Here is a 24,359-nt window from a genome sequence, read left to right as displayed (position 1 = left end):
GCTCCCCAAGAGTGCAGCAGGCCATCCCCGGGGGTGCGGGCACCAGCAGGCTCAGGATCATGGGGCTGCCGGTCACATCTCTTCAGTGCTTAGATCTAGCTCCCTCCATCCAGCTGAGGTGCCCCCCGCTTTACCCCAGGACTGGGCGTGGTCCGGATGCTCCCCTGCACGTCCCCTGCTTTACCGCAGAGCTAAGTGTGGCTTGCACACTCCCCTGCATGTCCCCCCTTTACCGCAGAGCTGAGTGTGGCTTGCACACTCCCTTCCATGTCCCCCCTTTACCCCAGGGCTGGGCGTGGCCCGCATGCTCCCCTGCGCATCCCCACCTTTGCCCAGGCTGCTTGCTTCCCCGCTTTGCCCAGGGCCTTGGGGACAGGCCCATCCATTGTTCTCAGGGCAGGAGCCAGATTCAGTGATCCCCCCCACCCCAGCCTCCGATCAGCTCTTCCCCCAGGACTCAGTCGAGATCCCGGCCCAGACGACCAGACGCACGCGGCCGGGCAGCCTCTGAGAAGCTGTTTCCCGGCTGACACACTGGGCTGGCTGTGACCCATGGCCCCGTGGACTCCCCATGTGCGGGCTCTGCTGCTGGGCTCAGCCCACTGGGACCCCCAGCACAATGCAGCCCATGTGGGGACAGGCCTTCAGCCATGGCTGGGCTGATTTGGAGCCAGCTGGCCCGGCCCCCGTGGGAGAGGCTGTGGCCATGACTTGGGGCACCCAGGCCAGCTGCCCCAATAATGGACGTAGCAGTAATGGCTGGGTGGGTTTAGCTGTTGAATACATCAGGCTGGAAGGGGCCATTATTCCCCCCCCAAGCCCGGCCACACTGCGCCTGTCTCATGCCAGCGCCTCAGGCTGGGGTGCGGCCCTGGCACTGCTCCCCTCCCAGCAGGAAGATTTCAGCTGTTCAGTGGCTCTCTGGATCCACTTCCCCCAGGAAGGGCACTGGGGACAGCCTGCTGGGCCGGGCGCTGGCTCCCTGCCTCTGCTGCTTCGCTGCTCGGCTTCCCCGTGGCAGCCTCTGGCTTGGGAGGGGGGCCACTGAGAGCAGATCTGGCTCCCGCCCTATGCTGCTCCTCTCAGGGGGGTGGCTCCGCGGTGACCCCCAGGGTGGAGGGGCTGGATTTCACTCCCGGGGCCCCCCGTGAGAGGTGAACGGGAAGGGCCAGCGTGGGGGGCATGGTGGGGCGCCGTGCCTGGGGTTGGGAGCCAGGTGAACATGGTGCCAGTCTCTCTGTGCCACACAGGTGGGCGCGGGAGGAGGGGGAGGTGCCCTGGGCAGAGATGCTAAGGGAGCCCATGGCAGGGGAGCTGGCATCCTAGCTTCCCTCAGAGGGCCATGGGGGCCCAATATCTGGCTCAGCACTTTCAGAACCACTGGGGCAGGTCAGAGCTGGCGGTGCCCTTGGGGTTGCCCAATGCTGCCTCCTGCCCTGCTGCTGGATCCTGCCCTACTCTACCAGCCAGAGTAGCCTCCAGCCCTCTAAGGTGTGCGGGCTCCATTCGCCCAGCCCCGGGTGCCCCCATGGCTCAGCCCAGGGCTGTGCCAGCCAAGGGGGTGCCTGACACTCTTGTCTCTCCCAGCTGGTGCTGTTCTCCGGGAAGCTGAACACCATCGCCGCCATTGTGACCATCTTCTTCCTGCTGGTCTACGCTACCATTGACCTGGCCTGCCTGGCCCTCGAGTGGGCGTCAGCCCCCAACTTCAGGTACCCGGACCGGGGTGGGAGGTGGGGAGGGGGGAAGAGGCTGTGGCAACAAGACTGTCTGCTAGCGGGGTGTCCAGGAGCGGCTGGCACACCCCCGTGCCGTGCCCCGCCTGCTAACCCCTGACTCGCAATGCCACTAGTGCCCCCAGGCAGTGGGAGGCCAGGCTGGGCTGTTAATTAGGTGCCCCCATCCCCTCCAAACCCACCAGGGAGGGAGGGCAGGCCTTTCCCCGCCAGCCGGCACTGGGTTAGAATCTGCCAGCCCCACATCCCCTCCCCCACCCCGCCACCCTTCCCCAGGCTGTGTGCGTGGAAGAAGCAGGTGGAGTGGAGGGATGGACTGGACGGGGCTTAGGTCCCCCTAGCCCTGCGTTGGCAGCCGCTGCCACCTAAGTCCCTCCTCTTGGGTGCCCCGTGCTTGGCAGACGGGGGCAGGAGCTTGGCCAGCAAGCGACACGTACGCAGGGGTTGTGCGGGTCATGCTGTCTCCCCTCTGCCCCACCTCCCTGGGACTGGGGGGCAGAGATGCTCTCCTGGCTTGGTCAGCCCTCCCCAGAGCAGGGATCTTAGCCTGCACCGAGGTATCAGAGGAGATTCCCCCCTGCTTCTCACTGATGAACCTCCCCCTGCTGGGCGCGAACCGATCAATGTGAGCCCCCACCCCCAGCGCGGTGTGATCTCGTGGTGTTGGGGGTGGGGGGGCACGTGTGATCAATCCTGCCCACCTCTAATCCCATCAAGCCGAGCAGGGCGCTGGGTAATAAGCATTTATGAGGCTGGTTAAAAAGCTTTTGCCCTTGAGCAAATACCATTTTTAGTCAGGGAAAAAACCAACCGCCCAATGGAAACACAAGCCCCGAGCGCGCCGGGCGATTGGTGGGAAATTTATGGCTCGCATCCTGCTGCGCTCCTGAGGCAGCGTGCCAGGCAGGGCTGGAGCAAGCCTTCCATTAGCAGTAATTAAACCGAGAGAGAGCCCAGCCTCCTTCCTGGAACAGCACGGCCGCCCGCTGCCCTGCCCCCCAGCAAAGGCAGGGCGCTGCCGGGGGGCAGCGGGGCCTGCTCAGGAGGAGGAAGGTGGCTGGGTGGTGAAGACCCAGACGGAGTCCTGGGCTCTGGCCCCATTCCCCTTGGTCCAGCCACTGCATCGCTCAGGGTTCACCCGTGCAACAGGGGTGGGTCCCCTTCTGCAGGGGAAGGGGCTAGAGGCTGATATGAGGATCCCATGGTTAGAGTCTAGGAGACCCAAAGGCGGCCCAGGGAGGGGGACGTCCTATCACAGGTCAGGGCAGAACCCAGCTCTGGTAAGCCTCAGAAAACGTCTTAACCACTAGCCTGCGCTGCCTCTCCCTACTGACATTCCCCTCCCCGCCCCCGTTAGCTGGTTCGTGCATCCAGGCTGGGAGCGTGTGGGGCAGGGACTCTCTCTTGATGGGCACGTGCAGCGCCTGGCATAATGGGGTCCTGACTGCGGTGGGGTTCTCCAGGTGCTAACTACCAGACCCGGCTGCTGGAGGGGAAGAGCGGATGCTGCGCCTATGGGGTGGATGCCACAGGTTTCCCAGGCCTGGAGAAAATGGCACTTGAATTAGGAAGAGTCTAGTGAAAACGGCCCAGTCTCTGTCCGTTTTTTGTGCCAGGGCCCAGGGGTCACGTGCTGAAGTTAATGGCTGGGAGTGGCACAGCCCTCCAGAGGCCAGGGTTCCTGTGGTTGGCATGGCTCAGGCTATGGCGCCCCTGCCTGCAGGGGACCTGGGGCTGGGGGCTGGCACTTCTAAGGCACCCTAGTGTGGAGTGTGGGCAGGGCTCCGCACGTCAGGCTGATCCTGTCTCACTCCTCCTCGGTGTGGCACAGCCCGCATGGCCTGGTGCTTGCTGAGAGCTGCTCTCCCTGTCTTGCGCTGCCCAGCGTTAAATGGCAATGGCGCCAGCAGCCTGTCTGCACTGTGGCTCCCTGCATTGCCATTGCAATGGAGGGGCATTTGCAGGCATACTAAGGAGGAGCCTGCTGTGCCATGGGGACCCAGGTGAGGGGCCTGGCCGTGGGGGGCAGCACCTTAGTGGGGTTGGGTTCTCCCTGGGTACCTACTGTTTATGTCAGCGCTGATCTCAGCCACTTCACTCTGCACAAACCTGCGCTGTCCTCCCTGGGCTCCAAACCAGACCCCAGAGCGTCTCTCACTGCTGGGCAGAACCCCTGGGCCCAGAGCGGGCCCCCACTCCCTGGACAACAGCCACTGCCACCCTGGAGGAGACCATTGGTCCATCTGGTCTGGTATCCTGTCCTGTTCAGTCCCCGGGGTATCTGAGCACCTTCCGGCAGCTCATGGAGCTAGGGGTGCCGTGGGGTGCCCTCACTGCCTCGCCAGGGTCATTCCTCTTTGTGCGGGCCATGCCCTGCATGGGGAGGTTGGTCTGGGACCGGCCCCTGAGAAAGCACTGAACTGATGAGCCTGACCCTGGTGGTGGAGAGTTCCTCTGGCCCGAGGAGCAGAGCTGCCGACCACGGTCCCAATCCAGAGCTCAAGGCTCTTCTGGATACCCTGGGCCCAGGGCATGGAGCGCCTTGACGGGGAGGAGCCGAGGCCTTGAGCGTGGCCCTGTTCTGCATGGGTGGGGTGGGCTTGCGGTAGCCTGTTGCCAAGGTGTTGCAGAGTGCTGGACTGGCTGGCGTTTGCTGAGGCCTCAGTGCCCAGGCCTGGCGCACGGCTGTCGTCCTGCTGAGAGGTGAGAATAACCGAGGTCGGGGCGTCATCCGCGGTGGGACCGTCTCCCACTCAGCCGCAGAGGGGGGAGGCGTTACTCATGGATGCTGCTAGGCGAGAGCTCAGTGTCTTCCGGGAACCCAGCCGCCTCCTGACCCCAGGCTGACTCAGCCAGCTGCGGTCGTGCAGAGCAGACTGTGCCGTAGCTGCAAACTCTGCCGGGAGCTGTCCTCTGCCCACCCGCGTCCCCGCTAGCTGGCTTGGTTCAGCCGCTGTCAGGAGCTGAGCTTGGCTGAGCCCTGGGCCAGCCGAGTGACGGTGGGGCCCTGCGTGTCCCCTGGTCGTGGCTTTCCAAAGAGCCTCTGGGCTGCCCAAGGTCTTGATTCTCCTGCGGGATGAGGTGCCAGCCTGTCTCTGCCCCGGCTGGAACGCCACCATCCCCGTGGGGCCAGGCTCCAGTGCAGGGCCCCAGAGCAGAGACAGGGCAGGTGACGGTGGCTTGGCCAGGGGTGGCAGGAAGCTGTGCCAGGCAGAGGGGACAGCGTGAGAAGATGCCCCGTGAGTTCCCGGGGCTGGGGCGAGAACGGAGAGCTGGCAGGGAGAGGTAGCCCCAGAGCCGGATGGTGGTGGCAGCCCCGAGCATGTGCTGAGGGGTGGGCGGCTAGGCTTGGTTAGAGTGGGGCTGGGGCTGGCCTGGCTAAAGGGCTCTCTGCCCGCCCCATCCAGCATCTCCCCCTCCCTCTGCATCGCTCTCCCCCTCCCCTGCCTCAATGCAGCATTCTTCCCCCCCTTCCCCACCGCTCGGCTCCCCCTCCTGCTCCTCGCCGACATGCGAAATAAAAAGGGGATTTTAATTACCTTTCAGCAAAAACAACAATTAGAGAAAATAACAGCTTCTGCAGACCCGCCTCCTCTTTGCTCCCGTGCCGCGCCGGCTTGGGCGCCCTGGTCTGCTGGCACCCATCTGGCTGGCTCCGACTGCGTCTCGTAGTGGAGCTGCCCTGTGGACCGGGGCTCTTCACCTGTTCTAGCCGTGCTCTGTCTCTCTCTCTCTCTTAAAGGTTAAGGGCCTGGGGAGCGGGTTCTGCTCCACGTTCGTGGCTCATGGATCTGGAGTGCAGGACGGCTCCATCAACACTGTGCCTGCTGGGATCTCCCCTGCTTGGGGAGAGGCATGAAAGGGCGGGAGCCAGGGTGCCCAGGGGGGAGCCCGTCTGAGTCTGCAGCCAACCTGAACTGAGCTCTGAGCAGGTCAACCTGCCCCACTCACCGCAGTGACGGCGTTCACTCTGAAACCTACTGGTGGCCATTCACATGGTGCTAGGGTGCCTTACTGCCCTGCTAGCAGAAGCTGTCAGCTCCATGCATATCCCACAACCCCAGTGCCGTCCCCCACCTCCCACCATGCACTGACCTGTGGCTAGGATTGGAGACGCCCCAGCCTGTGCGTGCCTCCTTCAGCGCCCCTAGGGTGAGGGGTCCGGAGGGCTGGGGAGCAAGTAGTGCAGGAGGAAAACTCAGCACCTCCCAGAGGCAGCACGTCTCTTTCCAGCCAAGCGGCCAGGCCCCTCCCCTACCGATCCCCAGGGGCCAGGGTCACTGGCGTGGATGGGGGCTGTGGGGGGTTGCCACGGCGATTGTGGGGGCTGCGGCTGGAGCGACCTGGGGAGGGGGCCCTTTGGCAGCGCTGAGGCGGAGAGCAATTTTCGCAGCTGGCTGCATTAGCGCAGGCGGGGGTCTGCTGGAGATGGTAATTGCCGGCGCCGGGCCCTGCCTAATGGATGTTGTGATTAAGCTCTTATTATGGAGCGGGAGGTGGGAGGGGGTGGGTGGCGATTGTGGGGGGCGCGCGAGCAACTCATGGCTTTGGAGATGGAAGGAGAGAGCCTGGGGTTTCTCTGCACACCCCCCCGCACACCCCCCGCCCAGCCACTGGAACAGCAACCCACCCACTCCACGGCACTCACAGGCCCTGCCTCACATGGCCCCTTCCCCTCCCAAGGAGGTGCCACGGTCGGGGGGTGGGGTGGGCCGCTCAGCTGCCCCCCAGGCCCTCCCGCACCCCCAGCCACAGCCCCTTCTCTCCCCTCAGCTGACCTGAGCTCCCCACTCCAACGTAGCTTCCCCTCCTGGCACCTGCCCGAGAAGGGGGCGCTGCGCCCCCCAAAACTTTCCTGGGGTAGGGAAGTGTCCATCAGCCCCCTCTGGCAGAGGAGAGGGGGACTGAGGCAAAGGATAGCTCAGGGTCACATGCCACAGCTGTATGAGAACCCAGGAGTCCTGATTACCAGACCCCGCCCGCCCCGCTCTAACCCACTACACCCCCCCACACACCTCTGAGAGCTGTGCACAGAACCCAGGAGTCCTGACTCCCAGGCATCCCCACTCTGCTCTAACCCACTACACCCTCCTCCCCTCTGAGAGCTGTGCACAGAACCCAGGAGTCCTGACTCCCAGGCACCCCCGTTCTAACCACTAACCCCTCCCAGAGCTCAGTATTACATGCCCATGCTGAGCAAATCCCCCACTTCCCTCCCGCCCCCCCAGTGACGGGGCCAGGCAGGTGACAAATAGCTTTTACCTCCTGCCCACTGCAGCCACCTGTAGCTGCCCAGGTGCAGAGCCTGTCCTCCAGCCCGCTGAGGGCCCTTGGGCTACGCCTTGGCTCAGTGTGAGTTGTGATCGCCTCTGGCCGGCCTCCCTTGCTCTCCAGGCCGGCTCAGTAGCCATCAGCTAGTCCGCAGCTGATGCCAGTCCCCGCCAACTCCCGGGGCCATGGGCAGAGGAACAGGGGTGGGAAAGCCTGGCCATGCCCTGCGCCCTGTGATCACAGCAGCCTGGCACCCAGCAAGCCCAGAGGGGGCCACTCCCGCCCGGTTGGGGCCACTTCATGCTGGCTCCTGCAGCCACAACACAGCCCTGGGTCAAGCCACCCGCTGGCTCTCCTGAGCTGGGCAAGGCGCAAGCAGGGGACGGGGACCGCTGCTGAGGCCAGCATGCTGCCTGGCCAGGGGGCTAGAGGCTGGCAGAATGAGGTGGTGGGTCCCAGCCCTGCCGCACTCAAGAGCGCCAGGGCGACCACAGCCAGCTCGGCACAAGCGGACTGGCTTTGTAGCCCCCAGGCTGGCGGGTGCTCCTTCTGGCTGCTCCCTGCAGAGGGCGCTTGGCTGGCGGCACCCGCTCTGGAGGGAAAGGGAGGCCTTCAGGCGCGGGGCCACCGGTCCAGCCCCATTGACACCCTCCGTCTTTGGGAAATTCGGGGCTTTGCCTTCACTTTCCCTGGTTCTCCTTCTGGTCCTCAGTTCTCTTGGAAACATCCTCTCCCTTAATTTCCTGTCGCCCCCCTTCTGGGCCTCCCATGTGCCCCTCTCCCTCCCCACCTTGCCCTGCTCTGGATCCTGCAGCCTGGCCTTTCCTAGGAGGCTCCTCCTCTGGGCTTGCTGGAGCGCTGCTTGTGTTCCTGCCAGCCCCTCTCTCCTCCATTGCAGCTGCCCCGGGTAGCGGGCAGATGGCAGCAGCGCGCTCTGCCCATGCCACCCGCGGGCACCAGCAGCAGACTCCTGTGCTGGGCGGTTCTGCACAGTTTCCAGACCAGCTGCTCTGGGGAGGCCGGGCCTCCTGCCTCAGAGGCCACGGATCTGTCGTCACTCAGTGCCCGAGTGGGATTGCACTTGGTCGATCTGGCTTCAGCCTTGGCCCCCAGGGCCGTTGGTGGGGGTCCCGCTTTGCCATGGTCGGAAGAGGCGAGGAGGGGGGCGTTTTCCCCGAGTGCTCCCCGCCTTCCCAAGCCCTGAATTCGCCCCATGCTGAGCCGTGCGGCCGAGGGCAGGAACGGCCCCTGGAGGATCTGCTCCAGCGAGTGCCGCTCGCCGGGCGCGCCCGTGCCAGGGGTTGGCGCTGATTCAGCCTGCAGTCTGTTGGCGGCGCAGTGGGTAATGAATTGTTTATGACCCGTGCCTCGGCTTTGCAATGAGCTGAAACGTGTCAGATAATAAGTTGTTTATAAGCCGTAAATCTGGGGCACAATAAACCAAAGTCGGGTTGTTTAAGCATGAGTTGTGAGCTGATGCCCCATTGGGCCGGGCATTGATGATGAGTTGCGAGCTGGCGTCCCATTGGCTAGCGGTTCGGCGCCGAGGCACGGGCATGGCTTCCGTTGGGCGGCGAGCTGATGATGAGTCCTGAGCTGCGAGCCCATTGGGCAGCAGGTTGGTGATGTGTCGTGAGCGCCAGTCTCATTGGGTAATGGCTTGATGATGAGTTGTGAGCTGAAGTCCCGTTGGGTAATGAATTACGCGGAGACATATTTGCTTGGGAGAAGTAAATCTGGTCTGCACATTGTTGCCGAGTTGTGATTATATTGTACCACGCTCTGTAAATCACGGATAACGCCTTGATATACGGCGCCGAGAGCGGGTTGTAATTGAAACCAAATGCAGGCAACTCAGTGGCGCAGCGTCTCTCCAGCAGGGCCGCTTTGCTTCCCGCACAGAGCGAAGCCGGGCAGCGATGCCCAGGGTGCAGCGTAGCTGGCACTTTGGGATGCCCTGGAGCTTCCCTGTCGGAGCCGTCTCCACCTCCCTGGAGCTTCCCTGCCGGAGCCGTCTCCAGAACTCCAACTCACCACCATAATCATCCCCAAAGAGCTCTCGGGGTCTGCCAGTGGTAGGTGGCGTTTGTGACCTCACGGGCTGACCTAGGCTTGGGATCCCGGACTCCGGGGTTCTGATTCTGTCTTTGGACAAGTCACTCCCCCGCTTTGCCTCAGTTTGCCCACCTGTGAAATGGGGACGATGCTCTGTGCCCATCTCCCAGGTAGATTAGGGATGAAGAAGTTAATGGGTCCAAGCCTCATGGCAACGGGATTCCCAGCCTTTGGCATGATCGCTGGCTCCCTCCCTCTCTCACTCAGATGGGAGATGGGGGTCCCCTTGGTATCTAACTAGGGTGCCACTTCCTGCAGCACCTGTGCACTGAGCTCCCCCAATGTGAGGAATTGCAAGCCCTGTGAGGATTTCCTCGGCCAAACGCTGCCCTTTTGTTCAGCCCGGAAAGGAGATTCCCAAGAGGGAATGTGCCGCAGAGTTGTCCCCCTGCATGGTACGCTCCTGCTGCTTTAGGGCATGGCTCTGGCTCTGTGACCATGAATGGAGCACAGGTGCAGGCAAGAACATCTGTTGCAACAATGTGTATCTCTGATCATTCTAGACTGCAGTGTCTAAGGGCTAGACCCCAGCCTAGCGTCTGTTACTGCTCCCCAGTGCTCCTGGCAAATAGCTGGCCGTTATGGGGCAAGCAGCATAATGGGATAATGGGAAGCTGTTCTCGGGTGCGATCCCGGCGCTCACCCCTTACCCTGGGGCTAGGCAGAGGTCAGAGGAGGAGAAATCTCAGGGAGCCGGGGAGCAGCAGCAGGGCGAGAGGAGCTGGCCAGCTGCAGCTCATGCACATAGCCTGTTGCTGGGGGCGACTGCTTCAGCCACACAAGGACACATCAGGCATGTTCCCTCCAGGCCGCGGCTGTTCGCTGCTCTGCCCAGAGCAGCACTGGGCTCGTTTTCGCACAAAGAGCAATTAGCGGCTTCCGATGTAATTAGCTAACGATCAAGCAGCCTGACACATAAGGAGAGCGGGCTGCCTGGCTGCAGTCTCCTCTCCCAGCCCTACGCTTGCCGAACCACCCGCCCGATTCACGCAGGATGCTGGGCTCAGGCTTTGGGGGCAACGGCCCTGAGCACCCCTTCCTGTTCACTAGGACATGCTCAAACCCTCTCATGGGGAGAAGCCCCAGAGCTCGGGCCGGTGAGCAGGCAGAAGGGAGCCCCCAGTTCCCCAGCCTTTGGAAACCAGAGAGGTGGCCTGGCCCGGTGAGATCTGGCGTTTGCCCCATAGATCTGAGTGCTGGGCGCGCAGGGCGCTGGGCTGGGCGTGGCCTGTGATCTGGTGAGATGTGAAGCAACAGGGTTAAAACTCAGAGGGAGCTAGTGACAGTGGCCCAACTCTGCGTCCTCCCCCGGCAGACGTGTGCCCACATCCACACACGCATGTCTTCAGCGTCTCCCCAAAGGGGAGCTGGGCAGCTCTGCATGGAGGCACGGGAGCAGACAGGCTCGAGGAGCTCAGGATAGTTTCAGGTGTGTCTGGGGTCCCGCTGGCCCAGCTGTCCAAGCACTAATTACTAAGTGGATGGTAATTGACAGTCCCTGTCCCGCTCCAGTTTGCTGGGCACCGCAGCCAGCTGGGGAAGCCAAGAGGCCTCCATGAGAAGGAATTAATGATCCAGACACATTTTGAAGGAAAATAAGCCCCGAATTTGGCTTGACACAATCCTCCCCCTGAAGATCCGTGGGAAAACTGAGGCCTGGGGTCACACAGGGAGCCAGTGGCAGAGCTGGGAAGGGGCCTGTGAGGAAGCGGGACTGTTCTTAATGTTTCCTTTGAATGTTGTGGGGGTGCCTCAGTTTCTTAAGTATCTAGGTGGTGGAATAAGGGTGTATGATTGTTGCAGAGCCCTAGAGGGCAGGTGTGTGCAGGGGTCTGGACACAGACAATGGCCGACACCCTGTTTCCTGGCATCTCATGGCCTGGGCCCTTCCCCCCTGCAAGGTGAGAGCTAAAGGGTTGGAGAACAAAGGAATCAGGTGCCCTCCTGGCCCTGGAATGGGACAAAGCCCAGAGGAGGAGGGGCTGCAGAGAGTTTCAGTTTGGGGCTGGCTGGGGACAAGGAGTGAAGTGCAGACGTGGTTGTCTGGCTCCCTGCCCCCCAAAATGGACCCAGCTGAGGGGTCTTGTTCTCTGCACCTACAAGCTCTGTTTTAGACCATGTTCCTGTCATCTAATAAACCTCTGTTTTACTGGCTGGCTGAGAGTCCCGTCTGACTGCGAAATTGGGGTGCAGGACCCTCTGGCTTCCCCAGGAGCCCCGCCTGAGCGGACTCACTGTGGGAAGCTCACGGAGGGGCAGGGGAGGCTGAATGCTCCGAGGTCAGACCCAGGAAGGTGGAAGCCGTGTGAGCTGTGTGTCCTGCAGACAGGCTGCTCCCAGAGAGGAGACTTCCCCAGGTCCTGACTGGCTGCGTAGGGAGCAGTTCCAGAGCAGCACCCGGGGACTTCGTGACAGAGCCATGGGGCCTGATTCTCAGCCCCATGCCCCCTGCTCCAGCCCATGCTGTCTGGCTGTGGCATGGGGCTGAGGCTAGGAGTCTCCCTCTTCTGTCAGCACCCTGCTGCCTGCCCCAGGGCTTCCCAGCCCCTCAGCCCAGAGCAGTGTGTCCCCTTGTAGATAGCTCTTCCTGGGCCCATCCTGCAGGGTGCTGGGTGCTTCCCCAGAGGCGCTGCCAGGCCTGCTCCTGTAGCCTCCAGTGAGAGCAGAGGCAGTGCCGCAGAGCTCCGGATCGGGGCCCCTCAGCCTTGATTACGCACGGGGAGCGTGGAGATGAAGGATAAAATGCCTTCCCCAATCGATCACTGCCGCTGTTATCAGACACCCGGCACCGGCTCTCCGCGGTGATTGGCAGGCCCCGGCGCTCTGAGTCATTGAATTCCCCTCACATCCTCCAGCCCTGCGTGCTCAGTGCTGCCCTTCACCCTGCCAGCAGGTGTCGGTGGGGGGCTGGTCCGGCTCCCATGCCCAGCCGCAAGGGGAAGGGACCCCGTGCCCGCCAGGAAGGGTGCCCTGGGCGGGGAACGCTCCTGCCGTGGGGGCTGAGGAGCAGACCGTGCGCCAGCACGCCCCTGGGCGGCCTGTGCCCACCCACAGCCCCCCCGGAGGGAGAGGATGGGTCCGTCTGGCTGCGCGGCCTGGCCTGCTGAGACCCCAGCCCAAAGCTCCATGGTACGGGCAATCGGGGCTGCCCCCGGCTCCCCACCCCGGGGCGACACAGGTGCTGCTGGGGTCGAGTGGCATGGTCCTGGCGGAGCGGGACTTGGGACAGTCTGCTCCCCAAGTGGGCTGGTCCCCCTCGGCTAATGCAGCGTCCCCATGAGGTGCTGGGATGGGGGGTAGCTGGTATAGAATCATAGAATATCAGGGTTGGAAGGGACCTCAGGAGGTCATCTAGTCCTACCCCCTGCTCAAAAGCAGGACCCATACCCAATTAAATCATCCCAGCCAGGGCTTTGTCAGGGCTTTGGCACTCTGGTACCATGGCGCTTCCGGGTGTACACCTCCCCAGCACGCTTGCAACCAGGCGGGCCCTGGAGATGGGCCCTGGTTGAGGGCGGGAGGGACCTGGGGGAGCATGCATGTCACCTGCCAGCATCCTAAGAGTTAACATCCCAGCCGGCTCTTCTGCTGGGCTGGTGGGGGGAGCGTTTATGAGGATCGATTCCCCACTTAGCCGCAATCTCACTTTATTATTCACCTTTTTTCCCTTTAGAGCAGAAGCAACCCCCCCACACTGCCCCCGCCTCCCTCCCCTCTGGCCTTTGTCTCTGGTTTGCAGGGTTGTTGCTTGCGGCTGGGGGTGGGGAGCATCATTACCGGCCTTCCTTAAATCTTCCCAGGCAATCTCGCTCAGACAGCGGGTGAGATGAGTACTGGGTAATTAAGCCATATACGCCCCCCCCAAGCTGAGCCCTGCGCCGGCCTTTTAATAACATGCACCATTGGAAATCCCAGCCCCTCTCGAGCGCCGGCCCCGGACTGGGGAACTGTATTTCTACTGGGCTCATCCCCAGGTCCGACCCCCCCATCCCCCAAGTATGAAATTAAAACAACTAAGGATTGCCAGTGATAAAGCAGCCCATGAGAGCCTTCGGCCCATGCCTCCCATCCAGCCACTGCTGCGCTGGGGGGCCGGGGAGGGCTCTTCCCCATGGATGCTGAGTGGGGAGACAGCCAGGGTGTGGTCGGACTCAGGGCCCTGCTGGATGAAGGCAAGCGGCTGGCCAGCGGCTGTCCCGTTTTCACCAGCCAGAAGGCTGGGCTGGTGCCCGCTGGTGCCACGGAGCACGAGTGGCTCCTGCCATCGTGGGCAGTTGAGCTGTGACGGATTCGCCATGCCTGGCTGGTCAAGGTGGTGCCTGGCCTAGGAGGTCCATCCCACAGGCCCCAAGCGCTAGGTTTGGGATGGGGATTGGGAACCACCGGCTGTAAAGCCCGGCCCTGGCGTGGCCCTCTCCCGATGCCCCTTCCCAGAGGGGTCAGTCATGCTGGGTCCGGTTCTCCCCTTGGCTGCTCTCCTGCGGGAAAGATTGCCCCCCTCTGCCCCTGCACAAGTCCCCAGTTGGATTAGAACCAGCCCGACCCCGAGGCTACCCCCGCCTGAGCCCTCTCCCTGCCCCTGCTGACTAGCCCTGGGCTCCCTCTCGCTAGCCGAGGAGCCAGGTGCCTGCGCGGCTCCTGGCTCCTGTTGCCCGTGCTGAGGACCCATCTCTGCTGTCCCCTGCAGGCCCACGTTCCAGTACTTCACCTGGCACACCTGCGTGCTGGGCATTCTGGGCTGCGGGGTCATGATGTTCCTCATCAGCCCCATCTACGCCTCGGCCAGCATGGCCTTCATGCTGCTGCTTCTGCTGGCCCTGCACTACCTGTCCCCGAGCAGCAGCTGGGGCTACATCAGCCAGGCCCTCATCTTCCACCAGGTAAGCGTGGGCGCCTCCCCCGGTTAGGTTAGCTGGGCCTGCCCCCTCCCTGCTGGGGATCGGGGGCACCTTCCTCCCTCACCTTGCCGCCTTGGGAGTCCCGGCTCCCTCCTCGTTCAGAGCAATCTCCTGCCCCAGCGCAGCCTGGGCCTGGCCCCATTCCCCAGCGCTGGGCTCACGCTCCCAGCGGCCTCCCCAGCCCCGGGGCAGGAGCCACTTCGCCCGCCCAGCCTGTCATTTCGAGGCGTCAGATCACTGCTGAAAACTCCCATTAGAGCTTAACGGATGCTGCGCGGAGCACCGGGGTGGCGTTCGGGAGCTCACGCCTCATTGCCGTTCCGCCGGGCGGTGTGAGTGGAACAGGAGCGGGGGGTCTCCTCTCACTGACACGGGTGTAAATGCGGGGGGACCCTGTGGGGTCAGTGGGGCTGCTCCAGAGTCACACGCTTCAGGGAATGGCCAGCTGCCTTTGATGGCAGGTGGTGTCCTAGCAGCGGGCACCATCCTAGCAGCGGGCACTGTCCCCGGTGCGAGCCACACCCAGAGGCCAATCCCAATCTCACATTACTCCACAGGCCTCGGCGGTGTCACTCCTGATGACGCCAGTGTGAGATCAGTCGGGCTCCTAGTCTGTGGGGCTCAGGGAGCTGGCTGGGCGGGGTGAACGTGGCTCAGGCAAGGGTATTTAGGTTCCTAATTTCCATTGAAAGCAATGGCGTGAGGCTTGGAGGAGCTGGGCTGTGCCGTTTGCATTGCTCTGGCCCCGGGGCACCACTCACACCCCCCAGGAGCGAGGGGGAGAGCAGGGAAAGCCACTGAGGCTCACTAGAAGTGAGTGGGGGCAGGTGCCTGCCTTCCCCCCTGGCATGGAGGGACCTAGAGCCCTGGCCTCTGCAGGGGACTAAAGCCACCCATACCTGCAGCACATGGTGTGAGCCGCGCCTGTGCTCTGGGGGTGTCCCTGGGGTGGGGGTGGAGGAGCTGCCACCAGTGGGGTGCTGAGTTACAGAGAATCAGGATGTTGTTTTCTTGGGGCTGAAAGGAATGGGGGGGGGGGTGTAAAATGCGGGGGAGGGGCTGGACAACTTCCAGCATAGGAGGAAGCAAGCTCCTGACCTGCTTCAGCCCGACCTACCTAGCACCTCCCCCTCCCCAGGTGTGTCCTGTCCTTCTCCCCCCTCCCCCCCATGCAGCAATCTTGTCCATTTCATCCCAAAGCTCACGGGTCCCCAGGATCAGAGCTACGCCCCCAGCTATGGGACAGGCCCTTTGCCGGGCCAGACCCCCAGACTCCCCCAGGTCTCACTTCGGGGGAGGCCACACACCTCCATAGCCTGGACCACTGGGGCTCCAGCCCTCCTGCTTCACCCTGTGAGCTCCGTCCAGAGAGTCCAGCTGAGACGGACCCTGGTAGAGACTTGTCCACCCTGTAGGGATTAACGCACTAGTATTTGCAGTGACGCTCAGTGTCAAAAACCGTCAGGTTTATCAGTCAGTTGGTCACAGCCTAGGAAGTCCTTAGATGAGCACAGAGAACTGAAGGTTAAAGCATAGTCCAAGCCCATTCTGGTTAGGCCAGAGCCCAGTCAAGCTGTAATGAACTCCATGTTCAGACTCTGTCTCTCTCTGTCTCTCTCTCACTCTGACCTCCAGGGGCAGTTCCCAGGTGAGAGGCCCGACTCTTTCCAACAGCCAACTCCGATCCCTCCACCTCACTCTTTCCCAGTTCTTTGTTCTCGAGCTGGGGGATTTTGCTCAGTTTCCCTGCTGAGCGGTGGGGAAACCCCTCTCCCTCTGGGCATCAGTTGCCAGGTGTCAATGTCCTGGTGACTGGATTTGCCATGATCTTCTCAGATTTTCCACTCAGATGGGGTCAGCCTCGGTCAGTCCTTTTAAGGATCCATTCAGGCTCAGACGGGTGACATTCATACCCATGTCTCTCTCTCAGCCTGCCCTGAGAGCAAACAGTTCCTTTTCCTCGGCCACTGGGTAGCCATGCGAAATACAGGAGAAACTGAGGCACACATGGGGTCATAAAAATGTCACAGTAAATTCCCACTTCATCACACAAACCGTCTGGAAGTCAGTGCCTACGAGAGCCTCACCTCTGAAATGCAGCCACCTCTGGGGTAGAACATGGCAGCTATCTACCATGCAGCCATTTAAGGCAGGAAGCAAAAAAGACTTTGCAAGGGGAGACCAGTGGTGAGCAGGGCTCAGGAGCTGTATGAAATCCAGCTGGGGGGTCCTGTAACAAACAGGCAAAGGGCCAAGCTGCCCAGGCCCGGGCCCCCGCGTCTTTGGGGCTGGTGTGAAGCAGTGATGGGCTCCTAGGCGTGCCACAGACAGGCCCTGGCAGTGGGGTAGCACCCGCACTGAGCTAGGCACTGCCCACAGGCAGAAACAACAGCTCCCGCCTGAGAGGGACTCTCACCTCCCCAGGGGGTGATGCCTGAGGCTGTCTGCGCCCGTGGGGCAGTGTGTGCCCTAGTGTAGACGGGGCTTGGTGGCTGGTGGGACTTGGCGGGGAAGACTCTGCAGCCCCGCCTTCCCCAGCGCTCACCCCACCCTGGCACAGGGCAGATACTGCCCCACTGGAATGGCACTGGCTCCCAATGGACCCCAGAGCTGAGTCGGCCCCTGTTCCTTGTGCCGGGGTGAGTGGGAGGGGTAGGGGGCAGCTGGGTGCGGAGGTGCCTATGTCAGGTACACAGACCATGCCAGGCTCCCTTCAGGCCAGCCAAGGGCTAACGAGATGCCATTGAATCTGGGGGGAGTCTGTCCGCCCTGACTCTCCGCTCTGCCCCTGCCGCCAGGTCCGGAAGTACCTGCTGATGCTGGACGTCCGTAAGGAGCACGTCAAGTTCTGGCGCCCCCAGATGCTGCTGATGGTGCAGAACCCCCGGTCCAGCATCCAGCTGATCAGCTTCATCAACGACCTGAAGAAGAGCGGCCTGTACGTGCTGGGCCACGTGGAGCTGGCGGAGTTAGGTGAGAGCAGGGCCTGCTGCCCGGGCCCCCATGGCACAGAGGGGCTGGCACGCGGGGGCTGCCGTGGTGACAGAGCAAACCCCCGGGCAATCCAGGCCGTAGGGGAGCAGAGCTCAGGGGCTGGGGGTGACGCTCTTGCAAGAGGGAGGACACCTCGGACCTGAGCTCCCCCCGGGTGTGGGGCCTGGGGCTGGCAGCTCAGGGAAGGGGGCTGTTCTCACCACCAGGCTCAGCGCACAGGGGCTGACGCTGCCCCGTCTCTCCCCAGACTCCCTGCCCTCCGACCCCCTGCAGACTCACGCCGACTCCTGGCTCCTGCTGGTCGACAGGCTGAACGTCAAAGCCTTCGTGAATCTCACGCTGGCCAACTCGGTGAGACACGGCGTCCAGCAGCTGCTCTTCATCTCCGGCCTGGGTGAGTCCCCGCCCACCTCGCGGATGCCACTCGCCACCTGCAGCCCCCCCAGCCGCATGGCCTGTGCTGGGCTCTGCGGGAGGGGGGCCCATGGCCCAGCCATCAGGGTTACCTCCTGCTGGTGCCTCTCCTGGCAGCTGTGGGGATGGGGCAGAGATGCCTGCCTGAACTGCCATGCCTGCTCCCTGCTCAGGGCAGCCGTGGGCCCTGGGCCAATGTAGCCTGGGATTGCCCATGTTCCCCCCCCTGCCCTCAGCCCCTTCCTGAGCTGGGGGGACACTCTGTGTGTGGGTGTCACACCAGCCACCCCAGCCCTCCCCTGCCAGGTGGTGGGAGCCGGTGGCGACAGAAAGCTCGGGCAGGACATGGCTTCGCTCCCCCTGGGAGGCCAGCTGGCTCATCCCCCCTCCTCTCTGGGAGAGCTGGAGCTGACGACCCCTCCTTGCCCAGGGCATGGTGCTCAGCCGGGGCAGAGCGCGAGGGCTGGTGTCACAGACCCACAGGATCGGGGCCATGGGCCCAGCTTCGGAACAGTCTCTGGGAGGCCCCCTGCAGTGTTCCAGACCCCCGAGGGATCTCATCTTCCTCCAGGGTGAGCCCCACGGCTTCACCGCCTCCTTAGGCTGGGCCTGGGCCTGCTTCTCACGTGAGCTCAGCTCAGCCAGCCCCACTGAGGCAGAGCCCTGAGGGAGACCTGTACAAAGTCAGGGGGCAACGCAGCCCTCCGCCAGCACCCAGCGCTGGCACCCAGACGGGTTTATTAGTCAAAGGACACAGCACAGGGCGGCCTTGGTGAGCCCAGAGAAAAGACGGTTACAGCCTGGCCCATCCTGGTCAGCCATTGCCCCAGCCCTCCCGCCGGTGACCTCTCTGTTTCCCTGTTCAGGTGTGAGTCCAGACAGCTCCCCACACTTAACTTCCATCTCGCCCCCTATCCTCCAGCCTTTGTTCCCCAGCTGGGCAAACACAGCTTGGCGTTGGTATCAAAATCCCAGTGATTGGGCTTGCCATTGTCTTCTCAAAATGCTCCATGATATGGGGCCCAGGCCCCAGACAGCCAAAAGCCATGAGTCTCTGAGCCTCTGCAGAGACCAAACAGCCCTTTCTTCCCACTAAATAGCCCTGCAGCATATAGGGGAAACTGAGGCACACATCAGCTTGGTAACAATATTACAGCAAATCCCCACCTCCTCACTCCTGGCTCCGGAGGTTCAATAGTCCCTGGCTCTGCACAGTAGGGCAAAGCCGTGGTGCAGCGAACTGCAGCTGCCAGGTGCTGAGTCAGCAAGGCAGGCAGAAGGTGGCCCGGTGGGCCATTGCCAGCCTCAGTGCTGCTCTCAGGGCAGGCCGGCCGGCAGCACAGAGTACCTAGAGCCCGAGGGGCTGCCCCCAAGCACTGCAGGGCACAGATGCACTGGCCCCGCGCCCCCAGGCTGGGCTGGGACACCGGGAGCGCTCAGTTGGCAGGGTGATGTCTGTGAGCAGCCAGCCCCAGCAACTAACTTTGGGCCGCGCTCTGTCTCGCAGGTGGCATGCGGCCCAACACCATCGTGCTGGGCTTCTACGACGGCACGGTGCCACAGGACAGGCTGGCACAGCACCCGGCCTTCGAGGGCAGCGAGGAGACGGCACTGCTGAGCTTCCCACCAGTGCGGGGGCCCACGGCGCCCAGGAGGCTGTCGCCCCAGGAGTACGTGGCCGTGGTGGCCGACGCGGTGAAGATGCTACGGAACGTGATGCTGGCTCGCTCCTTCGAGCACTTCGACAAGGCGCGGGCGCCCGCCATCGACGTCTGGCCCCTCAACCTGCTGCGCCCAGACAGCGCCCGCTACGCCGACACCTGCAGCCTCTTCCTGCTGCAGATGGCCTGCGTGCTCAGCATGGCGCGCTCCTGGCGCCGCGCCCAGCTCCGCCTCTTCCTGTGCGTGGAGACCGGGGCCAGGACCCGCGGGCAGGAGGACAAGCTGCGCCAGCTGCTGAAGGAGCTGCGCATCCAGGCTGCCATCCACATGGTGCCCTGGGACGCCGTGGTGGCCCTGCACTGGCAGAAGCAGCAGGAGCAGCGGGCCAGGCCGGTGGAGGCAACCATGAACTTCCCTGGCAATGCCACCTGCATCTCCGACGAGTACCTGAAAGCAGCCAACAGGCTGATCCTGGAGCAGAGCCCCTCGCCCACCATCCGCTTCCTCTACCTGCCCCGGCCCCCCGCCGACACCAGCCTCTACCCCAGCTACCTGCACCAGCTGGAGCTGCTCACCCGGGACCTGGGCCCCACCCTGCTGGTACACGGCATCAGCGCCGTCACCAGCACCGAGCTCTAGCCCGGCCCAGCCCCCAGGCCTGGCACAGCAACGGGCAAGGGGACTGCGGCACTGGGACCAGGCTGGCTCAGCACCTCCCTGTCAGAGAATCCCCCGAGCTCTCCCCCCATGCTGCCCTCACCCGGGTATCCCTACACACACCCCGTGCTCACTCAGGTCTCCTGCACCCCCACTGCTGCTCTGCCAGCTGGGCACCCTCCCAATGGGTGATTGCTAGTCATGCCCTGTCCTGGCTGGTGTGAGTGGCTGGCGAATTGCCGGGACTTGGACTGCTCCGCAGGTTCCCGGCCGTCAGGCCTTTCCTAACCCAACCTCTGCAGCCCCACAGCACCCGGCCTGTGGCTACAGCCCTTGCCCTTGCTCCTGGCCCTGCTGGTGCGGTGTGGGGACGAGGCCCTGGCAATCCCACGAGCCAAAGCACACGCAGCGGTCACTCTGCTAACGCCCAGCAGAGCGGCCGGGATGGGGGCTCAGGACACCTGGGTTCTCGTCCTGACGCCGACTGTGGGCGAGTTGTTGAACTGCTCCGTGCCCCTGCTGGAGAACCGGTCAGCCCCCAAGAAGCTTGGGCAGCAGCAGTGACGGGCACGGAGACTCCGGCCGCCCCTGGTGGTGAAAGGCCGGTTGTCATGAGACACGAGGAGCACGTGACGAGCGCCTTGGAGTCTCTGTGTTCCCTGGCGGGCTGGGATCTAGGGGGGGCGTGGAGTCGAACAAGACCCCGGCAGGTGCAATGGCCCTAGCCCAGCGTGGATGACGGGCAGGGCCCGTGTCCTGAAGCTGCCAGTAACTTAAATTGAACTGAACCGTGTTACTGAAATAAATCTGCCATGGGAGGCTCCAGGCAGAGCCCTGGCCTTGGTTATTGAGTCTCTGGGTTTGATGTTGTCCCCACGTCTCCAGCTGTCCCCCACACTAGCCTGGCGGGTGCCCCAGTGCAGGATGCGCCCACCCGCAGCCTGAGCCCGCCCTGTTTGCTGTAGGCATCCCAGGAAAGGAGAGTTTGCAAGGGGATAATGTAGCTTTGGAAGTGGTCCCGGGGAGCTTCTGCCAGGCCTGACAGGCAGCCTGGGAGAAAGCGCCAAGGTGGGCGATGGAGGCTGGCAGCATGGGCTGATGGGAGGCGAGCATCAGGGAGAGCTGATGAGGCGGGTGGACCAGGACTGCAAAGACAAGCAGCTTGTGTGTGCGGCGCTGGAGGGGGGAGCGAAGAGAGGGTTGACGTGGCCCCAGTGCCGGGCTAGGGGAGAGCGTTCTGAATGGAGATGGGGGGGAGGGCGTTTGCCAAGGCTGGAGCGAAGGAGGCGGCCATAAGGGAGGCGTACGCGGGGACAGCCGGGCCAAGAGCCGCTGTGCAGAAGGAATCAGCAGGGGTTGGACCCAGCCGGGCTGTGAGGGGCTAGAGAGTTGAGTGACGGGCAGGGTGGTGGGGCTGGAGGAAGGCTTGGGAGGGGAGATTAGGAGCTCCGGTTGAGCCTTGTCAAAGACAGGCTGAAATCTTAGTCTGCACAGGAGACTGGCCCGGAGGGGGTGGGGAAGCTGGAAGACCTCAGCATGGCGATGGGAGGAGCATTTGTCTTTGTGGATGAGATCACCTGGCGCTAAGGTGTGGAGGGAGAAGAGGTCCCAGGAGCGAGCCCTGGGGAGCCCCCACAGAGCACTGGCGGAGGGGTGAGAGGATCCTCCCAGGGGGACACTGAGGCAGCGATCAGAGGACAGTGGCGGGAGCCCAGGGAAGACAAGACGTGGAGAAGAGGAGCATGGCCGGCGCTGTTGAAGGCCGGGGAGGAAGCTGGAGGGCTGGTTCTAGCTTTGGCCAGGAAGAGGTCGTTGGAGCCTGGCGTGGGGTGGGGTGAACCTGTAGCTGCGTTCAAAGAGCTCAGCAAGGAAAGGGAGCTGGGGCGGCATTGGAAGAGGCATGTGGGGCCAAGGGTGGGTTTTCTGAAGCATGGCTGTACGGTGAGGGGCAAGCCGGGGGGGAGATCTGGAGTGGGGGTCGGCTGTGAGAGCAGGGGTGGAGGCAGTGGAGGGCTGGCGGGGCAGACCACGCAGTGGGGAGGGCGGAAGAGGGACAGGTGGAGGAGAGCGAAACATGGAGAGACACCACGGTACCGCTGGGGGCCAGGCTAGCTTACGACGCCGGTGATCTGTCTGTGATCTGGGTGTGAAGGGCTGAGGGGTGAAGTGCAGGTGGGGGGCGGAGGGGGGCCATAGTGACAGACAGAGCCAAGTGGGGGAAAGACCTGGACAAGTGAAAGGTCGTTCTGGAGGGTGGAAGTGTTGAACCAGGGCTGCAGTGGGGAGGGTGAGGAACTGGGCAGCCAAGGGGGCGGCTGGAAGGGCCGGAAAGGAGGTGGGAGGCAGGCAGGGAAGGGATGGGGCAGGAGGAGGCAGATGGGGGACCTAGATCTGTGGGGGGGGGAGGGGAAGAGGGGCAGGTAGAGCTGGTGGCAATTGCAGAGGGGCCGTTACTGAGCTCTCCAGCCATAGCTAAGGCAGGAGACTCCTGGCTGCAGCTGGGGAGGGCACGGCCTTGCCCCATGGGGGGCTCTGCTGTGCCCCATAAGGATGGCCCCAGCTTGGGCAGTGCAGCCTCTCATCTGGAGAGCCCCCCGATGGAGCATGAACTGCCCTTTTGGGCCCACGCTGCCACCCTGCTGCCGGGGGGCAGGGCTGTTCCCCTGAAATCACTGCAGCACTGGGTCCAGCTTAGCCAGGAGGCCCTGCCCCTTTGAGCCAGTTCCTGGGGTGCAGAGAGCTCCCCACTGGGCGATGTTGCTGGAAGTGCAGCATGCACACTCCTGCCCTGGCTGTCCCCCACCCCGTCGCTCCAGCCGGATGGGCCCGGTTAGCTGATGCCAACCTCTCAGTGTCCCAGCAGCACTAGGGCACCCGGAGAGGAGCATCCTGGGCCTCCCCTCCGCTCCCGGCACGCTCGTCACTCTGGCGCGTCTCTCCAGCTGCCCCAGACCAGGCGCCACGTTGACATGCCTGGGCCCCCCAACATGCATCATAAGCCAGATGGGATTCCAGCTCCTGCCTCAGTGCAGCCACCTCTGGTGTGGAGCACCTCGGCTCTCGAACAGCGCAGTCTCACGACCCGACAGCTCAGCGGAGTGCCATGGTTGGAAAATCAGGAGTAAGCTATGGCCATACACATCACAGACCCTGGTACCATGAACCTTCTCCAGCAGCAGGGGCCAGGGAGAGAAATGAGTTGGCAATCGGCCAGGCCCCTGCAGCTGAGAGCCCTGGCATTGAGGAAGGCCCCAGGGGCTCTTTTGTGAGCATGAGCAGTGCAGCACCCTTAGTGCTATGCCGGGGCATTGGGGCCAGCTCTGCCAAGGGGGAGAGCGCCCCCTGCTGCCCACCCAAACCAGTCCCTGCAGCGTGTGCTTTGGCACGGGGCAGGGATGCCACTCCCCGTGCTGACAGGGCCGTGGCTGAGTCGGGGCCGGGGGGAGGGGGAAAGGTGTAGGACAGAGAGTGTCACGTTCCTATGGCTGAAGGGCCTGGGCTGGATGCCAAGCGGGTGGCACGATGCCAGGGCGGATCCAAGCCCCCCACCCTCTCCAAAGCACGCCCCCTCCCAAGGCTGGGGGCCCAGCAGCACAAGAGAGGAGCTGTCAGGGGAGAGCCAAAGGCAGATGAATTTAATTCGGTGTGTCCCCACTACCCGTTGGCGCTGTCTCGCCACGGCACCACCTCTCCTTAGCAGCCCCTGGGATCATGCCAGACGCGCCGCTGGCTCTGGCTGAAGCGTGGCCAGATTGGCAGCCCAGGAGCCTTCCTCTTCGGGGAGACCAGTGCCTCGTGCTCCCGGCCCCAGGGGCTGCAGCTCAGATGCTGATGGGCATGTGGAAGTGGCTGGGCATGGGGGCCTGGCACACGTGGTACCGATGTCCTGCCCTTGCATCCATCCCTGGCGGGGATTGTGTAGAGCCAGCAGGACGGCTAGGGATCCATGCACTGGCAGAGACCCCGGGACAGCCAGGCTGGGGATCCACGCACTGGAGCAGACCCCAGCTGCCCCTTGCGTCTGAGCCGCTCTTGACCCTTTACAAAGGGGGGCCAGCCACCCCAGGGATGGGCACTGAACTAGAGCTGATCTGGCATCATCAGCCCGACTTTACTGAAGTACAGGGTCACTCAGTCAGTGGCAGCGCTGGGGAGAGAACCCAGGCGTCCTGCCCTGGGCTTTACCCACCAGCCCACCCTGCCTCCTTTAAAAGCCAGGGCTGCCATCTGCTCCACGGGGCTCCTGTCACCTGTGCCCCCCACCCTCATCCTTGCTGTCCCTGGGGTGGCTCTGCCCCCACAACTCCCCCCCTGCCCCAGCACTGACAGGGATCACCCACTGGGGGCGTCAGAGAAAAGGAGCAGGCCGGGCCGAGCCATAGGGCGTCACCCTGCCTGGGTCCCCACCAGTTCCAGAAAGGCCTGCTGGGGCCTGGCCCGGCGCCCAGGGCAGCGGGAGGTGCCAGGGTGGCACGGCTCTCCCATGGCACTGGGCACTGCAGCCGCTCCAAGCAGATCGTGGGCCCCGCTCGTTTGGGCCCATCAGCAGGGAAGGCGCCGGGAGAGCCGCCCGCGGGAGCCGGGGCCAGCAATGGGGGCAGGCCGTGGAGAG

General features: G+C 63.4%; 1 protein-coding gene across 2 annotated transcripts in view; it reads left to right on the top strand.

Annotated features, from left to right (window-relative positions):
• The window catches only part of LOC125643141 (solute carrier family 12 member 9), a 48,436-nt gene extending 27,842 nt beyond the window's left edge, over positions 1-20,594 (top strand). For both annotated transcript variants that reach the window (XM_048865318.2, XM_048865317.2), the window contains exons 9-13: positions 1,588-1,712; positions 13,810-14,002; positions 16,819-16,993; positions 17,262-17,408; positions 18,936-20,594. In XM_048865318.2, the coding sequence (XP_048721275.2) occupies positions 1,588-1,712; positions 13,810-14,002; positions 16,819-16,993; positions 17,262-17,408; positions 18,936-19,729 (1,434 nt within the window). In that variant the 3' untranslated portion in view covers positions 19,730-20,594. The remainder of the gene's footprint in view (positions 1-1,587; positions 1,713-13,809; positions 14,003-16,818; positions 16,994-17,261; positions 17,409-18,935) is intronic.
• Positions 20,595-24,359: the final 3,765 nt, after the last annotated feature.

This window comes from Caretta caretta, chromosome 9, assembly GCF_965140235.1.
Source record: "Caretta caretta isolate rCarCar2 chromosome 9, rCarCar1.hap1, whole genome shotgun sequence".
In the NCBI taxonomy this organism is placed as follows: domain Eukaryota; kingdom Metazoa; phylum Chordata; order Testudines; family Cheloniidae; genus Caretta; species Caretta caretta.
The sequence above is the reverse complement of the archived record's forward strand: the minus strand, read 5'-3'. Positions and strand labels throughout refer to the sequence as shown.